This window comes from Geotrypetes seraphini, chromosome 7 (genome assembly GCF_902459505.1).
Source record: "Geotrypetes seraphini chromosome 7, aGeoSer1.1, whole genome shotgun sequence".
NCBI lineage: Eukaryota > Metazoa > Chordata > Amphibia > Gymnophiona > Dermophiidae > Geotrypetes > Geotrypetes seraphini.
In genome coordinates, this window is record NC_047090.1 from 169,340,038 (window position 1) to 169,358,471 (window position 18,434).

The following is an 18,434-nucleotide window of genomic DNA, read 5'->3' on the forward strand; positions in this document are numbered from 1 at the left end:
TTAGGACAACCTGAAGCAAAATACAAGATCTTATTTGAGAAGGTAGATCATCACATCTGGAATTTGATTGCTTTTTCTGGCCTCCTGGCTGTAGAGTACACAAAAAGATCTGGGAATGAGTGACAGAATTCGAGCTTGTAACCCTCTTGAATGACGTCCAGGACCCAGTGAACTGAGCAAATCATTTCCCAAGCTTCTTCATGAGTTAACAACCTCCCGCCTACCTGCAGAGGCAGGGCAACTGGCCTGGTGTAATTGGGACTTCTTGGAGGCTGCTATGGTGCAAGAACCAGAGGATTGAGGTTGCCTAGTGCTTTTGTAGCTCTGTCTAGATCCTTATGATCTCTGGGTAGAGGCTCTTCCTGAATATTAACAAAATCATAGAGAACCTAAAAAATTAGCTCAACCTGACTATCTAGGGCAGCAGTCTCAAACACGGGGTCTGCGGGCCGCATGTGGCTCTCCAGGTTTTATTTGCGGCCCGCGGTTTGGACTGGATCATCCTCTTCCTTTTGGAGCAGCAGCGTGTCTGGCCGGCTCGTTCCGTTCAAAGCCGCGGGTTGGCGGCTTCTTGCGCTATCCACTCCTGCATCGGAAGCCTCTCTGACATCACAACATCAGAGAGGCTTCAGACGCAGGCGCGGATCTCGCAAGGAGCCGCCACCCGCGGCTTTGAACGGAACGAGCCGGCCAGACACGCTGCTGCTCCAGTGGCGTACCAAGGGGGGGGGCGGTCCGCACAGCTGGCCACCCTCTACTGTTCACCCTAGAGTGCGGTTCATCTAGAGCAGTGGTGCCCAAACTGCTTCCCTTCCCTTCTCACCGCTGCCATCGGGGAACAGGCCGGCACCGTGCTCTTTGATCTCCCTGCTTCTCTCGCCGCCCGACGTCAATTCTGACGTCGAGAGGACTTTCTGGCTAGCCAATCGCTGCTTGGCTGCCCGGAACATCCTTTCCGACGTTAGAATTGGCGTCGGGCGGCGAGAGTTGGTCGGCCCCGTGGAGAAGAAAAGCATGGAGATCTCGGCCTGTTCCCGATGGCGGCGGCAGCAGCAGCCTATTCCCCAGCGGCGGTGGCATGGGGAGGGTAGGAAGGAAGGAAGGAAGAAAGAAAGAAGGGGGGGACAAGGAGCCAGAAACAAAGCAAAAAATGGGACATGGAATCAGAGAAAGACACATAGAGAAAGAAAGAAAAAGTTGGGGGAGGGAATGAGGTCTGGAGGAGAGGAAGCATACAGGAAACTGAAAGAAGGGAAGAAATATTGGATGCATAGTCAGAAGAATAAAGTGCAACCAGAGACTGATGAAATTACCAAAGGTAGGAAAATGATTTCATTTTCAATTTTTTTAATTTTATTTTTTGTAATTTTTCTTCTTAGCTATTTCTGGGCAAGAATCCAAAGCTTTACCCGGTACTGTGCTTGGGTTCCAACTGCCAAAATCTCTGTTAAGACTTACTCCAGCCCATCTACACCCTCCCAGCCATTGAAGCCCTCCCCTGCCCATCCTCCACCAAACGGCCATACACAGACACAGACCGTGCAAGTCTGCCCAGTAACTGGCCTAGTTCAATATTTAATATTATTTTCTGATTCTAAATCTTCTGTGTTCATCCCACCTTCTTTGAACTCAGTCACAGTTTTACTCTCCACCACCTCTCTCGGGAGCGCATTCCAGGCATCCACTACCCTCTCCGTAAAGTAGAATTTCCTAACATTGCCCCTGAATCTACCACCCCTCAATCTCAAATTATGTCCTCTGGTTTTACCATTTTCCTTTCTCTGGAAAAGATTTTGTTCTACGTTAATACCCTTCAAGTATTTGAACGTCTGAATTAGAGAATGACACGGTGACGGTTTACCCGCGGCCACCGCATTTAAGCCGCGGGTCACCGCCGAAAACGGGGAAGAAAACTAGCAGTCGCTGCGGTGACGGGGACAAGGCCATTCACCGACCGCGGAAACGGTGAACAGGTTTGTCCCCGCGGGCCAATGTACCCCCTTCTAGGAACCCCTATTTCACCGTGCTCCTCATTTGTTATTTCAACCCTTCCTGCCAATCGCCGGTCCTCCCAATGGCCTCCCCTAAGATCGCCGGAAGGAGGGTACCCAACCCCTCCTGCTGGACCCCCCCCCCAACGAACCCTCCCACCCCGGAACCCCCTTAGTCTTACTTTTCAAGTTGGACCGGACAGCTCCTCGCTCGTCTGGCCAGCAGGCCTGCCTCCGTCCAAATGATGCGGGCCCGCCCCTCCCCTCCCCTCCCCTGCCTCCCAATGGCCTCCCCTAAGATCGCCGGCAGGAGGGTACCCAACCCCTCCTGCTGGACCCCCCCCAACGAACCCTCCCACCCCGGAACCCCCTTAGTCTTACTTTTCAAGTTGGACCGGACAGCTCCTCGCTCGTCTGGCCAGCAGGCCTGCCTCCGTCCAAATGAGGCGGGCCCGCCCCTCCCCTCCCCTGCCTAACCCACAGGATCCTAGGGCCTGATTGGCCCAAGCACCTAAGGCCCCTCCTATAGCGGGAGTGGCTTTAGGTACCTAGACCAATCAGGCCCTAGGATCCTGTGGGTTGGGCAGGGTAGGGGCGGGCCCGCCTCATTTTGACGGAGGCAGGCCTGCTGGCCAGACGAGCGAGGAGCTGTCCGGTCCAACTTGAAAAGTAAGACTAAGGGGGTTCCGGGGTGGGAGGGTTCGTTGGGGGGGGTCCAGCAGGAGGGGTTGGGTACCCTCCTGCCGGCGATCTTAGGGGAGGCCATTGGGAGGCAGGGGAGGGGAGGGGCGGGCCCGCCTCATTTGGACGGAGGCAGGCCTGCTGGCCAGACGAGCGAGGAGCTGTCCGGTCCAACTTGAAAAGTAAGACTAAGGGGGTTCCGGGGTGGGAGGGTTCGTTGGGGGGGGGGGTCCAGCAGGAGGGGTTGGGTACCCTCCTGCCGGCGATCTTAGGGGAGGCCATTGGGAGGACCGGCAGGAGGGGTTGGGTACCCTTCTGCTGCGATTGTCGGGAGGGCCGTTGGGGGGGTCTACAGGAGGGGTTGGGTGCCCTCCTGCCGTGATCGCTGGGGGGAGGGGAGACTTGCAGCCGTAGCCGCGGTCACTATGCTAATCACGGCAGCATTTAAAGTACATGTCGTGTTTGTTTTTGCATTGCTAGCCCCAGGGGTGGTGGAAGATTAGTGATTGAAAAACTGTATGAAAAATAACTATTTTAAATTTAGTGATCAAAATGTGTCAGTTTTGAGAATTTTTATTAATTAATTTTTTCTCTGCGTGTTTTGTTTTTGTATAGTTATTAACTAATATTTAACTAAGTTTTAAAGTTTTAAAGAATGTTTCCTTTATACGTAAATAAAGAAAAGTGAATGGGATTGCAGTGGCGGTGACGGGGCAGTGAATGGGGTGGCAGTGGCGGTGACGGGGCGGTGAAGAGGATGGTGAGACGGGGACGGGGCGGTGACGGGGACCAATTTTTTCACCGTGTCATTCTCTAGTCTGAATCATATCTCCCCTGTCTCTCCTTTCCTCTAGGGTATACATATTCAGGGCTTCCAGTCTCTCCTCATACGTCTTCTGGTGCAAGCCTCCTATCATTTTTGTCACCTTCCTCTGGACCGCCTCAAGTCTTCTTACGTCTTTCGCCAGATACGGTCTCCAAAACTGAACACAATACTCTAAGTGGGGCCTCACCAATGACCTGTACAGGGGCATCAACACCTTCTTCCTTCTACTGACTACGCCTCTCTTTATACAGCCCAGCATCCTTCTGGCAGCAGCCACTGCCTTGTCACACTGTTTTTTTGCCTTTAGATCTTCGGACACTATCACCCCAAGGTCCCTCTCTCCGTCCGTGCATATCAGCTTCTCTCCTCCCAGCATATACGGTTCCTTCCTATTATTAATCCCCAAATGCATTACTCTGCATTTCTTTGCATTGAATTTTAGTTGCCAGGCATTAGACCATTCCTCTAACTTTTGCAGATCCTTTTTCATATTTTCCACTCCCTCTTCAGTGTCTACTCTGTTACAAATCTTGGTATCATCTGCAAAAAGGCACACTTTTCCTTCTAACCCTTCAGCAATGTCACTCACATACATATTGAACAGGATTGGCCCCAGCACCGAACCCTGAGGGACTCCACTAGTCACCTTTCCTTCCTTCGAGCGACTTCCATTAACCACCACCCTCTGGCGTCTGTCCGACAGCCAGTTTCTGACCCAGTTCACCACTTTGGGTCCTAACTTCAGCCCTTCAAGTTTGTTCAACAGCCTCCTATGAGGAACTGTATCAAAGGCTTTGCTGAAATCCAAGTAAATTACATCTAGCATATGTCCTCGATCCAGCTCTCTGGTCACCCAATCAAAAAATTCAATCAGGTTCGTTTGGCACGATTTACCTTTTGTAAAGCCATGTTGCCTCGGATCCTGTAACCCATTAGATTCAAGGAAGTACACTATCCTTTCTTTCAGCAACACTTCCATTATTTTTCCAACAACTGAAGTGAGGCTCACCGGCCTGTAGTTTCCTACTTCATCCCTGTGACCACTTTTATGAATAGGGACCACATCCGCTCTCCTCCAATCCCCAGGAATCACTCCCGTCTCCAGAGATTTGTTGAACAAGTCTTTAATAGGACTCGCCAGAACCTCTCTGAGCTCCCTTAGTATCCTGGGATGGATCCCGTCTGGTCCCATCGCTTTGTCCACCTTCAGTTTTTCAAGTTGCTCATAAACACCCTCCTCCGTGAACGGCGCAGAATCTACTCCATTTTCTCGTGTAACTTTGCCAGACAATCTCGGTCCTTCTCCAGGATTTTCTTCTGTGAACACAGAACAGAAGTATTTGTTTAGCACATTTGCTTTCTCCTCATCATTCTCCACATATTTGTTCCCAGCATCTTTTAGCCTAGCAATTCCATTTTTTATCTTCCTCCTTTCACTAATATATCTGAAAAAATTTTTATCTCCCTTTTTTACATTTTTAGCCATTTGTTCTTCCGCCTGTGCCTTCGCCAAACGTATCTCTCTCTTGGCTTCTATCAGTTTCACCCTGTAGTCCTTTCTGCTCTCCTCTTCTTGGTTTTTTTTATATTTCATGAACGCCAACTCTTTCGCCTTTATTTTCTCAGCCACTAAGTTGGAGAACCATATCGGCTTCCTTTTTCTCTTGTTTTTATTGATTTTCTTCACATAAAGGTCTGTAGCCATTTTTATCGCGCCTTTCAGCTTAGACCACTGTCTTTCCACTTCTCTTATGTCCTCCCATCCTAACAGCTCTTTCTTCAGGTACTTTCCCATTGCATTAAAGTCCGTACGTTTGAAATCTAGGACTTTAAGTATCATGCGGCCGCTCTCCACTTTAGCCGTTATATCAAACCAAACCGTTTGATGATCGCTACTACCCAGGTGAGCACTCACTCGAACATTAGAGATACTCTCTCCATTTGTGAGGACCAGATCCAATATCGCTTTTTCCCTTGTGGGTTCCGTCACCATTTGTCTGAGCAGAGCCTCTTGAAAGGCATCCACAATCTCCCTACTTCTTTCCGATTCCGCAGACGGAACATTCCAGTCTGCATCCGGCAGGTTGAAATCTCCCAACAGCAGAACCTCCTCTTTCCATCCAAACTTTTGGATATCCACTATCAGATCCTTATTAATTTGCTGCGATTGAGTCGGAGGTCTGTAGACTACACCCACGTAGATAGAAGTTCCATCTTCTCTTTTCAGAGCAATCCATATCGCTTCTTCCTCTCCCCATGTCCCTTGCATTTCGGTCGCTTGGATATTGATCTTTACATAGAGAGCTACTCCTCCACCTTTATGACCATCTCTGTCCTTCCTAAAAAAATTACATCCCGGTATGTTTGCATCCCATCCATGTGATTCACTGAACCATGTCTCTGTGATAGCAACAATATCTAGATCTGCCTCTAATATCAGGGCTTGCAGATCATGAACTTTATTGCTTAGACTGCGAGCATTTGTGGTCATCGCTTTCCAGCTATTTTTCAGCGATAATCTCCTTTTTCGTATGGATTTTTGTGTCATTTCATTTTCCGTTGCAATACTAAGAAATGAGTTGCTGATATTGCTTATGTTGCAGCCTTTACTACTATCACATCTTTTCTTTTGCCGGGGGTGGTCTGTATAATTGTCCTTCTTACATACACCACCCCCACCTTCTAGTTTAAATGCCTAGAAAAATATTGTCTAAATTTCTCTGCAAGGTTTCTTTTTTCTGCTGTAGTAATATATAGCCCATCAGTGCAATATAGCTTCTTGTCCTTCCATGTATTTCCCCATCCTCCTATGTACCTGAAGCCTTCTTGATGACACCAGGCTCTGAGCCATCTATTAAAGTCCTCTGTGTTTTTCACTCTTTGCTCTCCCTTTCCATATGCAGGCAGTATTTCAGAAAAAGCTAAAGTCTTTACAAAAGGTTTCACGCCCTCACCAAGCTCCCGAAAAGCTTTCTGTGCTGCAAATGTGGAGTTGTTGGCCAGGTCATTTGTTCCCAGATAGATAACAACATCAGTGTTAAAATCCTTAGTTTCTTCTTTAATTATAGTCAGTATTTGCTTGGAACTCTTGGTAGCTGAGGATCCTGGAAGACATTTCACTATTTTGGTCTCCTCGTCCTGTGTTCCAAGGTTAATGCCTCTGATGATGGAATCCCCCAACAGTAATAGTTTTCTGTTTTTGGCTTTTTTATTTGTACTTAGGGTGCGCTTGTTCTCTTGAGTTACCTTCATTGGTTCCAGTCCCACTTCCTTCTGTTATCCTGAGTAATGCAGTGCACTAGTGGAGCGAAGGAATTCTGTAGAGGTAATATTAGTGAAGGTGGATGTTTCTGTGCTACATGTCGCAGTCTTCCCGAGCCTACTGTGACCCATTTATTCCTGGGCTGTTTTATTCTTTGAGGTAGGGGTGGTAAGTTGGTATGATTTTGTGGAGTGATGGAAGCTGCTTTAATTGTATTCAATTCCTGTTTAAGTTTGCAGAGCTCCTCCTTAATACTGGCAAGTTGAAGACAGATGGGGCAAGCCTTAAGCCTCCAAATAGTATGTCTTGGAATTAAAGCACCACAGTGATTGCATAGAATAAAGGTCATCTTGATTGGTTGTGAAGTCCTGATTATATGGGTCTCTATATATGAATAGTGGTTCTTGGGGTTGGTGGGACTATAAGTCTTACCCTTATTCCTATGAAGGGAAAGGGAAAGAGGAAATAAGATTTAACAGAGGAAAGAGAAGGGTTTATTTTTTTGTGTTTTTTTAATATTTTTTTTAGTAAGAAACAGGGAGGAGAAGAGAAATTAAGCAGATATAATGCTGAAAATCAGTGAAAAGAGCAGAATATGAAATGCTGAGTAACTTAGCTTTTAGAAGTTCAAAGGATCCTGTGTATCCTTTAAAAATGAACCTCCCTCACTAGGGAAGAAAATATGTTTGGTAATCTGTGCTACCAAGAAATTTACTTTAGGCTGAATGAACAGCTGCTGAAATTTGGGAGCCATGCGATATAGCTTGGACATCATCCTAGCAACCTACAATGCTTAGTGACTAGTAAATTAATGTCAGGATACAAAGTAAAAAATGCAGACTGAATTTTAGAGCTGCTCATAACAGAGCACTGTGTAGCCAAGGTCTAATGGAGTTTCCAGATTTAATTCCCACAAGCAATCAGTAATAACTTCCAGCAATGCTGTCGGCTTAAAGAGGTGGCGCACTGATGGGGCCTCCCTTTGATCAACGGTCACCACCCATCTCCTGACAAGCAGCCTCTGCTTGAGACCCTGAATTTCCTAAGGATGAAGATTCACTCTGGGACTGTAAAGACATGGACTGACCCCCCCAATCTCCCCAGTCCTTCTCTGACTAGTCTGGTTCCAAATCGGAAACTTTCTCTAGGAGAAACATGTTATGAAATGTCAACTCTCTTGCACAGTCACATGAATAAGCAGAACAGATGTGTTTCTTGAGGACATGTTCCATGGGTGCAGATGTACCCTGACAACTTAAATAAGCAGCCTAAATAAGACACACAAATTCAGAGGTAAAGCCCTGAGTAGAAAACCCAAAGGATTCTCACAGTGGCCAATCCAGGTCCCTAGTACCTGGCCAAAATCCAAAGAGTTGCAACATTCCATTCAGAATCCATCCCAGAGCCCACAGAGAGTAATTTGGTGAAACGCAGACATGTGAACACCAAAGAACCTAAGAGGAGGTTTTCTTATATTGTAAAAGGAAAGACACAAGAATAGCCTTACTGGGTCAGACCAATAGAAACATAGAAACATAGAAAGTGACGGCAGAAAAAGGCCGAGGCCCATCGAGTCTGCCCACACCACTGACCCACCCCCCTATTTAATCGCTCTCTGATGACCTTTCCCTCGTAGAGATCCGACATGAGCATCCCATCTGTTCTTAAAATCCGGCACGCTGCTGGCCTCGATCACCTGCACTTGGAGCTTATTCCAGCTGTCAACCACTCTTTCGGTGAAGAAGTATTTCTTGGTGTCGCCATGAAACTTCCCGCCCTTTATTTTCAGCGGGTGTCCTCTTGTGGCGGAGGGTCCTTTAAGAAGGAAAATATCATCTTCTCCCTCGATACGACCAGTGACATACTTAAACGTCTCAATCATGTCTCCTCTTTCCCTGCGTTCTTCGAGAGAGTATAGCTGCAATTCGTTCAGTCTTTCTTCGTATGATAGATCTTTAAGCCCCGAGACCATCCTGGTGGCCATCCGCTGTACCGACTCGACTCTCAGTACATCTTTACGGTAATGTGGCCTCCAGAATTGTACGCAGTACTCCAGATGAGGCCTCACCATGGTTCTGTACAAGGGCATTAGGACGTCGGGCTTCCGACTAACAAAGCTTCTCCGGATACAACCCAGCATTTGCCTAGCCCTGGATGAGGCCTTCTCCACTTGATTGGCCGTTTTCATGTCTTCACTGATGATCACCCCCAAATCCCGTTCTGCTGTAGTCCTTGCTAAGGTTTCACCATTTAATGTGTACGTTCTGCACGGATTATTGTTGCCCAGGTGCATGACCTTGCATTTGTTAGCGTTGAAGCTAAGCTGCCAAGTCGAGGACCAAAGTTCCAATAAAACCAGGTCTTGCGTCATGCTGTCGGACAGACTGCCGTTACTCACAATGTTACATAGTTTGGCATCATCGGCGAATAATGCTATTTTACCTTGAAGCCCCTGAGTCATGTCTCTTGCGAATATGTTGAAAAGGATTGGGCCCAAGACCGAGCCCTGCGGCACCCCACTGGTCACCTCCGATGTTTTAGAGATGGTACCATTAACCACCACCCTCTGAATTCTTCCACTCAGCCAATCGTGGACCCATGCTGTAAGTGTTTCACCTAATCCCATCGATTTCATCTTTCCCATCAAGCCCAGTAGCCCATTCTCACGGTGGCCAACCCAGGTCCCTAGTACCTGGTCAAAACCCAAAGTTGCAACATTCCATTTAGAATCCTAAAGAATAAGATTCTGGAATCTCAAAGAGTAACAAAAGATTCTGGAACTCCAAAGACTACCAACATTCCATGCTACTGATCCAGGGCAAGCAGCGGCTTCCCCCATGTCTCTCTCAATAACAGACTATGAACTTTTCTTCGAGGATTTTCCCATAGGCTATAATGGCCTTATTGTGCTGTGCTGTGCTGCTGCTATAGCCTACTTCAGCTCTCACTGTACCTGAATAGTGGAGAGAACTCTCATCTCAACCACATAAATCCTCAGTCCAAGACAATTCAATATTCAGGCTGCCAGTCGGACAGACACCGGAATGAGACCTCAGACTCCCATGAAACCACACGCCGCAACAGGGAGAGGGGGGGAATTCAGCTGACACTCAAAGCCCTCTTGGGACCAAACAGCCTGTGCTCAAGGAACTGATAAATCAGGGGCGAGCTTTGCTCCCAGGGGGATGATCCCCAAACTCCTTAACTGTTAGTGCATACTGGTTAGACAGGTTTTTTTATGGTTGCCTGCTAGCAACAGACAGCTTGTCAGAGGGTCTGCATCCTCTTCCAGACAGAGCTGCCTGAAGGCCACTGAGGACATTTTGGGCACTGCAAGCCTCAAAAATCAGTTAAAACCCCCGAAAATAATAAAATCTTCTCAGAACAGATCATAAAAACACTTTCTAGCTTGCTTGCAAAAAGAAAAACTGAAGAAGCAGTATTCACTGAGGAAGGAGGAGAAACTTAAGGAAAAGTATTGATTCCTTTTGCAACAGCTCGCAATTTGGGGGATTTAACCCTCTTGTCAGGACTCTCATGCTTTGTATAACAGAACAGGGACTGAGCTTGCATCCTCTGAGTGGGAGCTCAATGTGGTAACCCTGAGACTGAGTGAACCACTGGTGGGGGGGATGAGAGGGGGTGTGGAAAGAACTTTGATAAGGTCTCTTCTCACTTATTGCACCAGACACAAAACCACCACCTTGGACCTTAGTACCCGAAATACCCAATCCAGGGCACCTAGTAGAATAGATGTCAGTAGCCAAGATACAGCACTTTAACATGAATAGTCTGCCTGGACACAAGAGGTGAAGTTAGCTTTGTGAGTTCCCTCTGGTGGAAGCACTTTATTCACCAATCCATGTTCATTAGTAATTTTTCCTTCACAGAACTATCCTCCCATGCTAAAATCTTTTTGGGGCCTGCCACAACGTTGTCTCCTTGCACCTACTTCCCACAGGAAGTGTTTCCCTGGCACCTTCAATTAATTTTCTGTTGAACCCTGCACCACAGGAATGCAAAACCTGAGGGGACTGCTTCTTTGAGATAGAGTTGCAGACTACGCAGTAGAGCTGCCCGATTCAGCAAAAAAAAAATTTAGATTCGATTCAATTCAGCCTACTGAATTGGTTTTTTCGATTCGATTTGATTTTCCTGCCCAATTGGGTGTTTTTTTCAAACATCCTGGTGGGTTTATTTTATAGCCTCTTCACCCCTTTTATAGCCTCTTCACTCCCTTTGCCTTCTCCTAGCCACACTGGCGCTGTGGTGTAAACAAAATAAACAAACAAAAAAGACTTTTCCTCTTTCTCTTAAATTCTAGCTCACGTTTGCGGTCTAGCACCAGCTCTGGCAGGATACACATTTCAAATCTGACATATTGTAATCACAAAATGGAAAATAAAATTAGTTTTTCTACCTTTTGTTGTCTGGTCAATATTCAAATCTTGTTGGTCCCAGGTTCTGGTTGTCTTCTGATAACTTGCTTGCCAGGGTCTCATTTCTTCTTTCTCCGTTCTAACCATCCATCTGCCATCTCTGTCCTCCCCTTCCATTTCCCTTCCCTCCCCCGGAGGTCAGGCATCTTTCTTTTTTTTTCGTCTCCATCCACAGATCCACCTTTTCTTAACTACCCTTTCATCCAACATCTCTCCCTCCTTCCCCACCACCCCAGGGTTCACCATCTTTCCCTTTCTTTTCCCAACTACCCTCCTATCCAGTATCTCTATCCCCCCTCCACACCATCCCTTGTGTCCAACTTCTCTCCCTTTCTGTTCCTTCCCTCCCTAAATCCCATTGTCCATCATCTCTCTCCCTCTCCTCTATTTTTAGACCCATTATTTCTTCCCCCCCCCCCAAAGTCCGGCATATGCACGTCTCTTTGAACCCCCCTTCCTTCCCTCTGTGTACTTCTACACCAGGGCCCCCCTCCCCTGAAGGTCTGTCCCCCCTGAAGGCCTGTCCCCCACTTGAAAGCCTGCCTATCCCCCCTGAAGGCCTATGCCACCATCCCTGGCCTGTCCCCCTTTGAAGACCTGTCCCCCCTTTGAGACCTGTCCCCCCCCTTAAAGGCCTGCCTGTCCCCCCATTTAAGTCTTGTCCCCCCCTTGAAGGCCTGTCCCCCATCCCTGGCCTGTCCCCCCTTTAAAGGTCTGCACCACCCCCTTAAAGGCCTGTTTCCCCCTTGAAGACCTGCACCCCCCCCAAGGCCTGTCCCACCCCTGAAGACCTGCCCCCCCAAAATACTGCACACACACACACCCCCTTGGGAAGGGCTCCGTGTTTCCTCTGGCCTCCCTGCAGCATTTACCTTATAGCTGCAGCCTGCAGCGAAGATCGCAGTTAAAGCGTCTTTGTAAACTTGCTTTCAGCTGTTTCCTCTGCTGCGGTCCCGCCCCTCCTCTGACGTCAGAGGCAGGATCGGGGCAGAGGAAACAACTGAAAGCAAGTTTACGAAGACGCTGTAACCGCGATCTTCGCTGCAGGCTGCAGCTATAAGGTAAACGCTGCGGGGAGGCCAGAGGGAACACGAAGGCCTTCGGGGTGGGGGGGGGGGGGTATGCGATTCGATATGATATGCAGTTCTTCGGGGAGGCCAGGGGCGAAGCCAACAGCAGCACTTCCCTACTGACCCTCCCTCCTGCCCTCTAAAGCAGATGCGGCAGCGGCTGGCCAGCAAGAGCAGCGCTGTCGCTCCTGCTTTAGGGGGCGAGGGTCCGAATCGGGAAGCCGATTTTTTAAAAATTTAAATCGATTCACCCGAAATGAATCGGTGAACCGATTTGAATCGGGGAGCACTACTACGCAGTACTCAATCAGCCCCAACTTTCCAGTTATCCAAAGACACTAATTAAAGATCCTCAGCCCTTTCCATCTCAGAACTGCATGGTGGACACTAACAAAATTATATAATGTGTGTATATAAAAAACACACATATATACACTTACATCTGGCTGCATCTCAGCAGGAGGGGAAAACAGAGGCTAGGAGAGTCCAGGACTGCTGGGGGGAGGGGGAGAAGGCTGCAGGAAGGAGTTCTACATCTTGGGCTGAAATGATTAGATCAAGCTGTCCTTAATATCAACACCTCCTTCAAATACCTAGGAATCATTATCAACAGTATTCTCTTTCCCTTCACAGATCTCCCATATACTTGCTGCCCTCAAGGGAGAATGATCAGAGGGCTTCTTGATGATTTCTCTGCTAACATGCCTCTCATACAAGTGTTTGCTTTCCTACCATATGGTGGAGAAAGGAGTTTGCACTGGACCCTATATGGGGTGATGTAAGCAAACCGACTGTCTCTATTTGCTAGTAGACTAGAAATTCATGCATCCGGACTTGTCTGGGGGATAAAGTTTAAAGGTATAAAGTTCCTGATAAAACATAGGCAAATAAAATATATTCTTTACCCCTGAGAGCAGCCGGAAGTATTCAGCGGACTGGTCTTTATAGCACTTGTAGGAGAAGGCACAGACATGCTGTTATCACTGTCCATAGATAAGTCCAGGCTACTATCATTCAGAGCTGTTAATTTGACTCCTTCGACTGAATGCTGCAACAAAAAACAGTATTTTATTTTTCTACATCTAGTTATCTGTAGATAATTTTTTAAATCCATCACCATCCAATATCACAGCTCTAAATGATTTAAATTGTTCAATAAATAAATAAACACACACACACACACAAATATAGAACTGTATAAAGTGCTCAGACCCTACAACCAACTTTGTTCAGTGTTATCACTTAACTGTAGTTGCCAATGGGACCATCATCGCTATCTTTACAGTCCCTTGCCTACCTAAGTCACTGTTCAAAAACCCGTGTGTAATATTTTATAATGGTAACTTATCTGAAGTTGTTGATGGCCCGTTGTTGATTACTCGGCAGCCACAGACTGGACCACTGAAAGTGTTTTTGCTCAACAAGTGCTCATTTTTAAAAACAATTGTGTGTCATGCTGAGAATCCGAGCCCCTAACACATAATTATTTTTAAAAATGAGCACTTGTTGAGCAAAAGCACTTTCAATGGTCCAGTCTGTGACTGCCGAGTAATCAACAATAGGCCTCCCATCAACAACTAAAGATAAGTTACCATTATAAGATATTACACACGGGTTTTTGAACGGTGATTTAGGGAGGCAATGGCCTGTAAAGATAGCGATGATGGTCTAAGTGATAACACTAAACAAAGTTGGCTGTAGGGTCTGAGTACTTTACACAATTCTATATTTATGTGTTTATTTATTTATTGAACAATTTAAATCATTTAGAGCTGTGATACTGGATGGTGATATTATCACAGAATATCTGTATTTATATCCCTAGTAGCTGAGTATAGATAATGTTTTAAAGCCATCAATAGCGTCAATAATTTAAACTGAATTAGTTATTAGATCACCTTCAAAAACCAAATGATTTACAGCTGCTATACTCAGGCTTCCAGAAGATAATATTAAAGAGGAAAAGATTAGGTTCTAGTAGACACACTTTATTCCTGAACCTTTGGGTTGTCAACCCCTTCTCACAAGAAATCTTGTAGAGAGCCTCATTAGCATTCTTTTGCTTCACCTTCCATCTTTCTGGGCTGTCCTTCTATTCCTCAGTTTCTACCAAAGCAGATGGTCAGCTCTGCAAAGAAAATAGAATAGGGAGTGGTACTGGGACATTCATTTATTTAATTATATATATACCACTTATATCCTATCAAAAACTTCAAACATTTTCAAAACATAAGGTGAAATCAAACAAGTCAACAACCTGAATGCAACCTGCACTAAGAGTGGGAGATTTCCCTATATTCTGCAATGCGACAGTTGCATCCTTAATCCATGCTGAAGCTGAATAAAGGAAAGAAATAAGCAGCCCTGATACTCTGCACACTCAATTTAGTAGGCAAACAAATGAATATCTGACAGGGTAGGCTTCAGGAATAAAAAGTATCTTTACTAGAAAGAAGATTGCCAAGGTAAGAATCAATCTTTCCTTCTAGTACGACAGACATTTTATTCCTGAATCTTTGGGACGTATCAAAGCAGTCCCCAAAGTCTAGGACAGGACAGATGAGCTTGACGACAGTACAGATAATCCAAATGCAGAATTCATTTTGGCTGTTATGTCCACTCTGTAAAACTTCATGAACATATGGAGAGAAGAACATGTGGCCTACAGATTTCTTCAGGAGACACCACTGAAGATTCCACCCATGATGAAGCCATGCTGCTAGTGGAGTGTGCCTTTACGGATATAGGTGGATGCTTTCTGCTTCCAATATAGGCTGAAGAAATGTCCATATGGATCATCTTGAAATGGTAGATTGCGAAGCTGGTCAGCCTTTATGGGCTGCCACCGCCAATACAGAAAGATGATCCTACAGATGAAATTTGTTTGTAGTTGGAGGAAATGTGACTTGGTACGGTGTTTTGGGTGTCTTGTGTGTAGAATGCTCTCATCCATCTTGGGCAGGGAAGTTTTGTGTGCCTGGGAAACTGCTTTGTTGCACTGTTATGGGCCTGATTTGGAGGAGAGTAAGCCGAGTTTTTGTGAACTATTATTTACAGCTGCATTAGAAACTGCCTGAAATGCCCAACTGGACACTAGCAGTTGACAAGTTGAGCTGATGGTATTATATGTATAAACTCACTGCCCTATCTCATGGACACCGTCATAAATATGATCATATCTGGAGGAGGTTTGAGCAGTAGATTACAACTTCACAGAATCAGGGACTACAAAGGAAACCTCAAACCCTCCCACTACCCTAACTTTCCCTGTCGCACTTCTTGACTGATATGAAAGTTGAAAACCACTTTCAGCAAGAAAGATGGGATTGTGCTTAAGATCATGCCTGAACCTGAAATTCTGAGAAAGGAATCTCTGCATGACAATGCCAGCAATTCCAACATTTGTCGGGCTGAGGTAATAATCACCAAAAACTCTGTTTTGATTGCATGATCCATCAGAGAAGCTTGCTCTGGAGGTTTATAGGGCAATTTAACTAGTACTTGTAGGACCAGATTAAGATTCCAAGCCAGAAAAGGCTATCGCATCAGAGGTGCAAAGCAGCCCTCAAAAACCTGGCCATATCTGGATGTGCAGCTACAGTGCTCTTATGAACCTTAGGTCTAAAACATGAGTGTCCCGAAATCTGAACTTTTAGGGAGATTACCATTTCTTACAGGAAGGCAAACACCTCAGATATTGGCGCAGAGTTCAGGTCCTCACTCCTCTGAGAGCACCAAACTTGGAAACACTTCTAGGCTTTCGTATATGAAGCTAGAGTCACTTTCTTTCTACATCTTAGAAAGGTGAACACCAATTCATATGAATAGCCTTTGTGCATTAGCGCCACATGCTAAAGAGCCAAGCTGTAAGACCAAAGCATTCCAGACCCTGCAGGACAACTAGGCCCTGCATGAACAGTTGTGAATGACCTGGAAATCTTGAGAACTTGGTCCTTTTGCAGACAGACCAGGTCTGCATATCACAATCTCCTTGGCTAAACTGGTGGTACTAGAATCACCAACCCTTAGTGAATCTTGAACCTGCACAGAAGTCTGCCTATTATGGGCCATGGAGGGAAGACTTGAAGTCCTGCCTTTGGCCAAGGTTGCACCAGGCCATCGCTTCCTGGAACAATCTTCGACTGAGAACTAAGCCGCCTTTTTGTTGGCCTTTTTGTTGGCCGCAGATCAAACGTCAGGCGCCCCTACCAACTCACAATGCAGGTGAAGGCTTCCTGAGACAATGACCGCTTCCCAGGATCCAGAGTATTCTGCTTGAAAAAATCCGCTCCTAACATATGTGCCCTGAGTGCACTAAAAGATGAGACTCTACCCAGTAAAACAGTATCTGGGCTTTCGATTAACAGAGGCTACTCCCATTGCATTATCTGAGAAAACTTGTACCGCTTTGCTCTGCAGTGCATTTCCGAATGCCTAAAGCACCAAGCGGATAGCCCAAAGCTCCAATAGGTTTATTGGACCACCACTTCTAAGACGGGACCAGCGTCCCTGAATCAGACACCCTTCACAATGTGCACTCCAACCATATAGGTTGACATCCGTCATCAGTATCACCCATACGAAGATGTGAAGGGGAACTCCTTTGGCTAGAGACTGCAGCTTGAACCACCATGCTAACTGTGGTGTGCTTCCACTGTACAAGGTAGCTATTGACACAGAGCATCCCTCTGCAGGCAGCATGGGGAAAGGCGTGCATTTTGGAGTGTGTGCAAGTGCACCTTTGTCCAGTGAAACACATTGGTCCCAGCACCTGTAAGGAATGCCAAGCTGTCAGAGTTCTCCCACTCCTGTATCCAATGCAGGTGCTTCTCTGCGAGCTTCCAGGAGAAACACCTTGCTTTCCCTTGTGTCGAACTGAACGCCCAAATGCTCCAATGTCTGCTTCGGTTCCAGGAGGCTTTTCTGAAAGCTCATCACCCAGCCCGGACTCTGCAGTAACTGAATCACTTTTTACAGTCATTCTGCCTTTAGTTTTAGACTGGGCTCTTATCAGACAATCTTCCAGATACCTGCATACTGCTCCGCATAGGTGTGCTGAAACTACCACCATCACTTTGGTGAAGGTCCGGGGCACCAAGGCCCACCCAAAGAGCTGCAAACTGGAAGTGGTGCTCCAGCCCATGGATCTCAAGAACTTCCTGTGCTCCAGAAAAATGGGAATATGTTGAGGTTTCCATCAAATCCAGTGAGTTAGAGCTATAGTCTCAGCACCCTGGGTTCAAATCCCTTGCTACTCCTTGTGACCCTGGGCATCACTTAATCCCCCCATTGTCACAAGTGCACTACATAGCGTTTGAGCCCACCAGGACAGATAGGGAAATATGATAAAGTACCTGAATATAAAACCACTTAGGATATAAGTGGTATATAAATAAATAAATTAAAATAAAAAAACAATTACCAATTTCTGTCTCCGTTTGAAAACATGGTATCCTGAGGGACGCATTGACTGCCTTGAGGTCTAGAATCCAGTCTGCCGAGCCTCTTTTGGGCACTATGAAGTATATTGAGTATCTACCGAAGCTCAAGTCTTTCTCTGGTACGGATTCTACTGCTATTAATTATTTCTATAGCACTACCAGATGCATGCAGCGCTGCACAGTCACAAAGAAGAAGAAAACAGCTTTCAGATCTAGTAACCTAGTAATCTAGTCCTATTAAAGACTTGTTCAACAAATCTCTGGAGACGGGAGTGGTTCCTGGGGATTGGAGGAGAGTGGATGTGGTCCCTATTCACAAAAGTGGTCACAGGGATGAAGCAGGAAACTACAGGTCGGTGAGCCTCACTTCAGTTGTTGGAAAAATAATGGAAGTGTTGCTGAAAGAAAGGATAGTGTACTTCCTTGAATCTAATGGGTTACAGGATCCGAGGTAACATGGCTTTACAAAAGGTAAATCGTGCCAAACGAACCTGATTGAATTTTTTGATTGGGTGACCAGAGAGCTGGATCGAGGACATATGCTAGATGTAATTTAGTTAGATTTCAGCAAAGCCTTTGATATGGTTCCTCATAGGAGGCTGTTGAACAAAGTGGTGAACTGGGTTAGAAATTGGATGTCAGACCGACGCCAGAGAGTAGTGATTAATGGAAGTCGCTCGGAGGAAGGAAAGGTGATTAGTGGAGTTCCTCAGGGTTCGGTGCT

The 18,434-nt window shown here is 46.2% G+C and overlaps 1 protein-coding gene across 5 annotated transcripts in view; it reads right to left on the reverse strand.

Moving 5' to 3' along the window:
• Positions 1–18,434, reverse strand: part of PAPOLA (poly(A) polymerase alpha) — a 365,046-nt gene that overhangs the window by 62,918 nt on the left and 283,694 nt on the right. For all 5 annotated transcript variants that reach the window (XM_033951973.1, XM_033951971.1, XM_033951970.1 and 2 more), the window contains one exon: positions 13,175–13,317. In XM_033951973.1, coding sequence (XP_033807864.1) covers positions 13,175–13,317 — 143 coding nt within the window. The remainder of the gene's footprint in view (positions 1–13,174; positions 13,318–18,434) is intronic.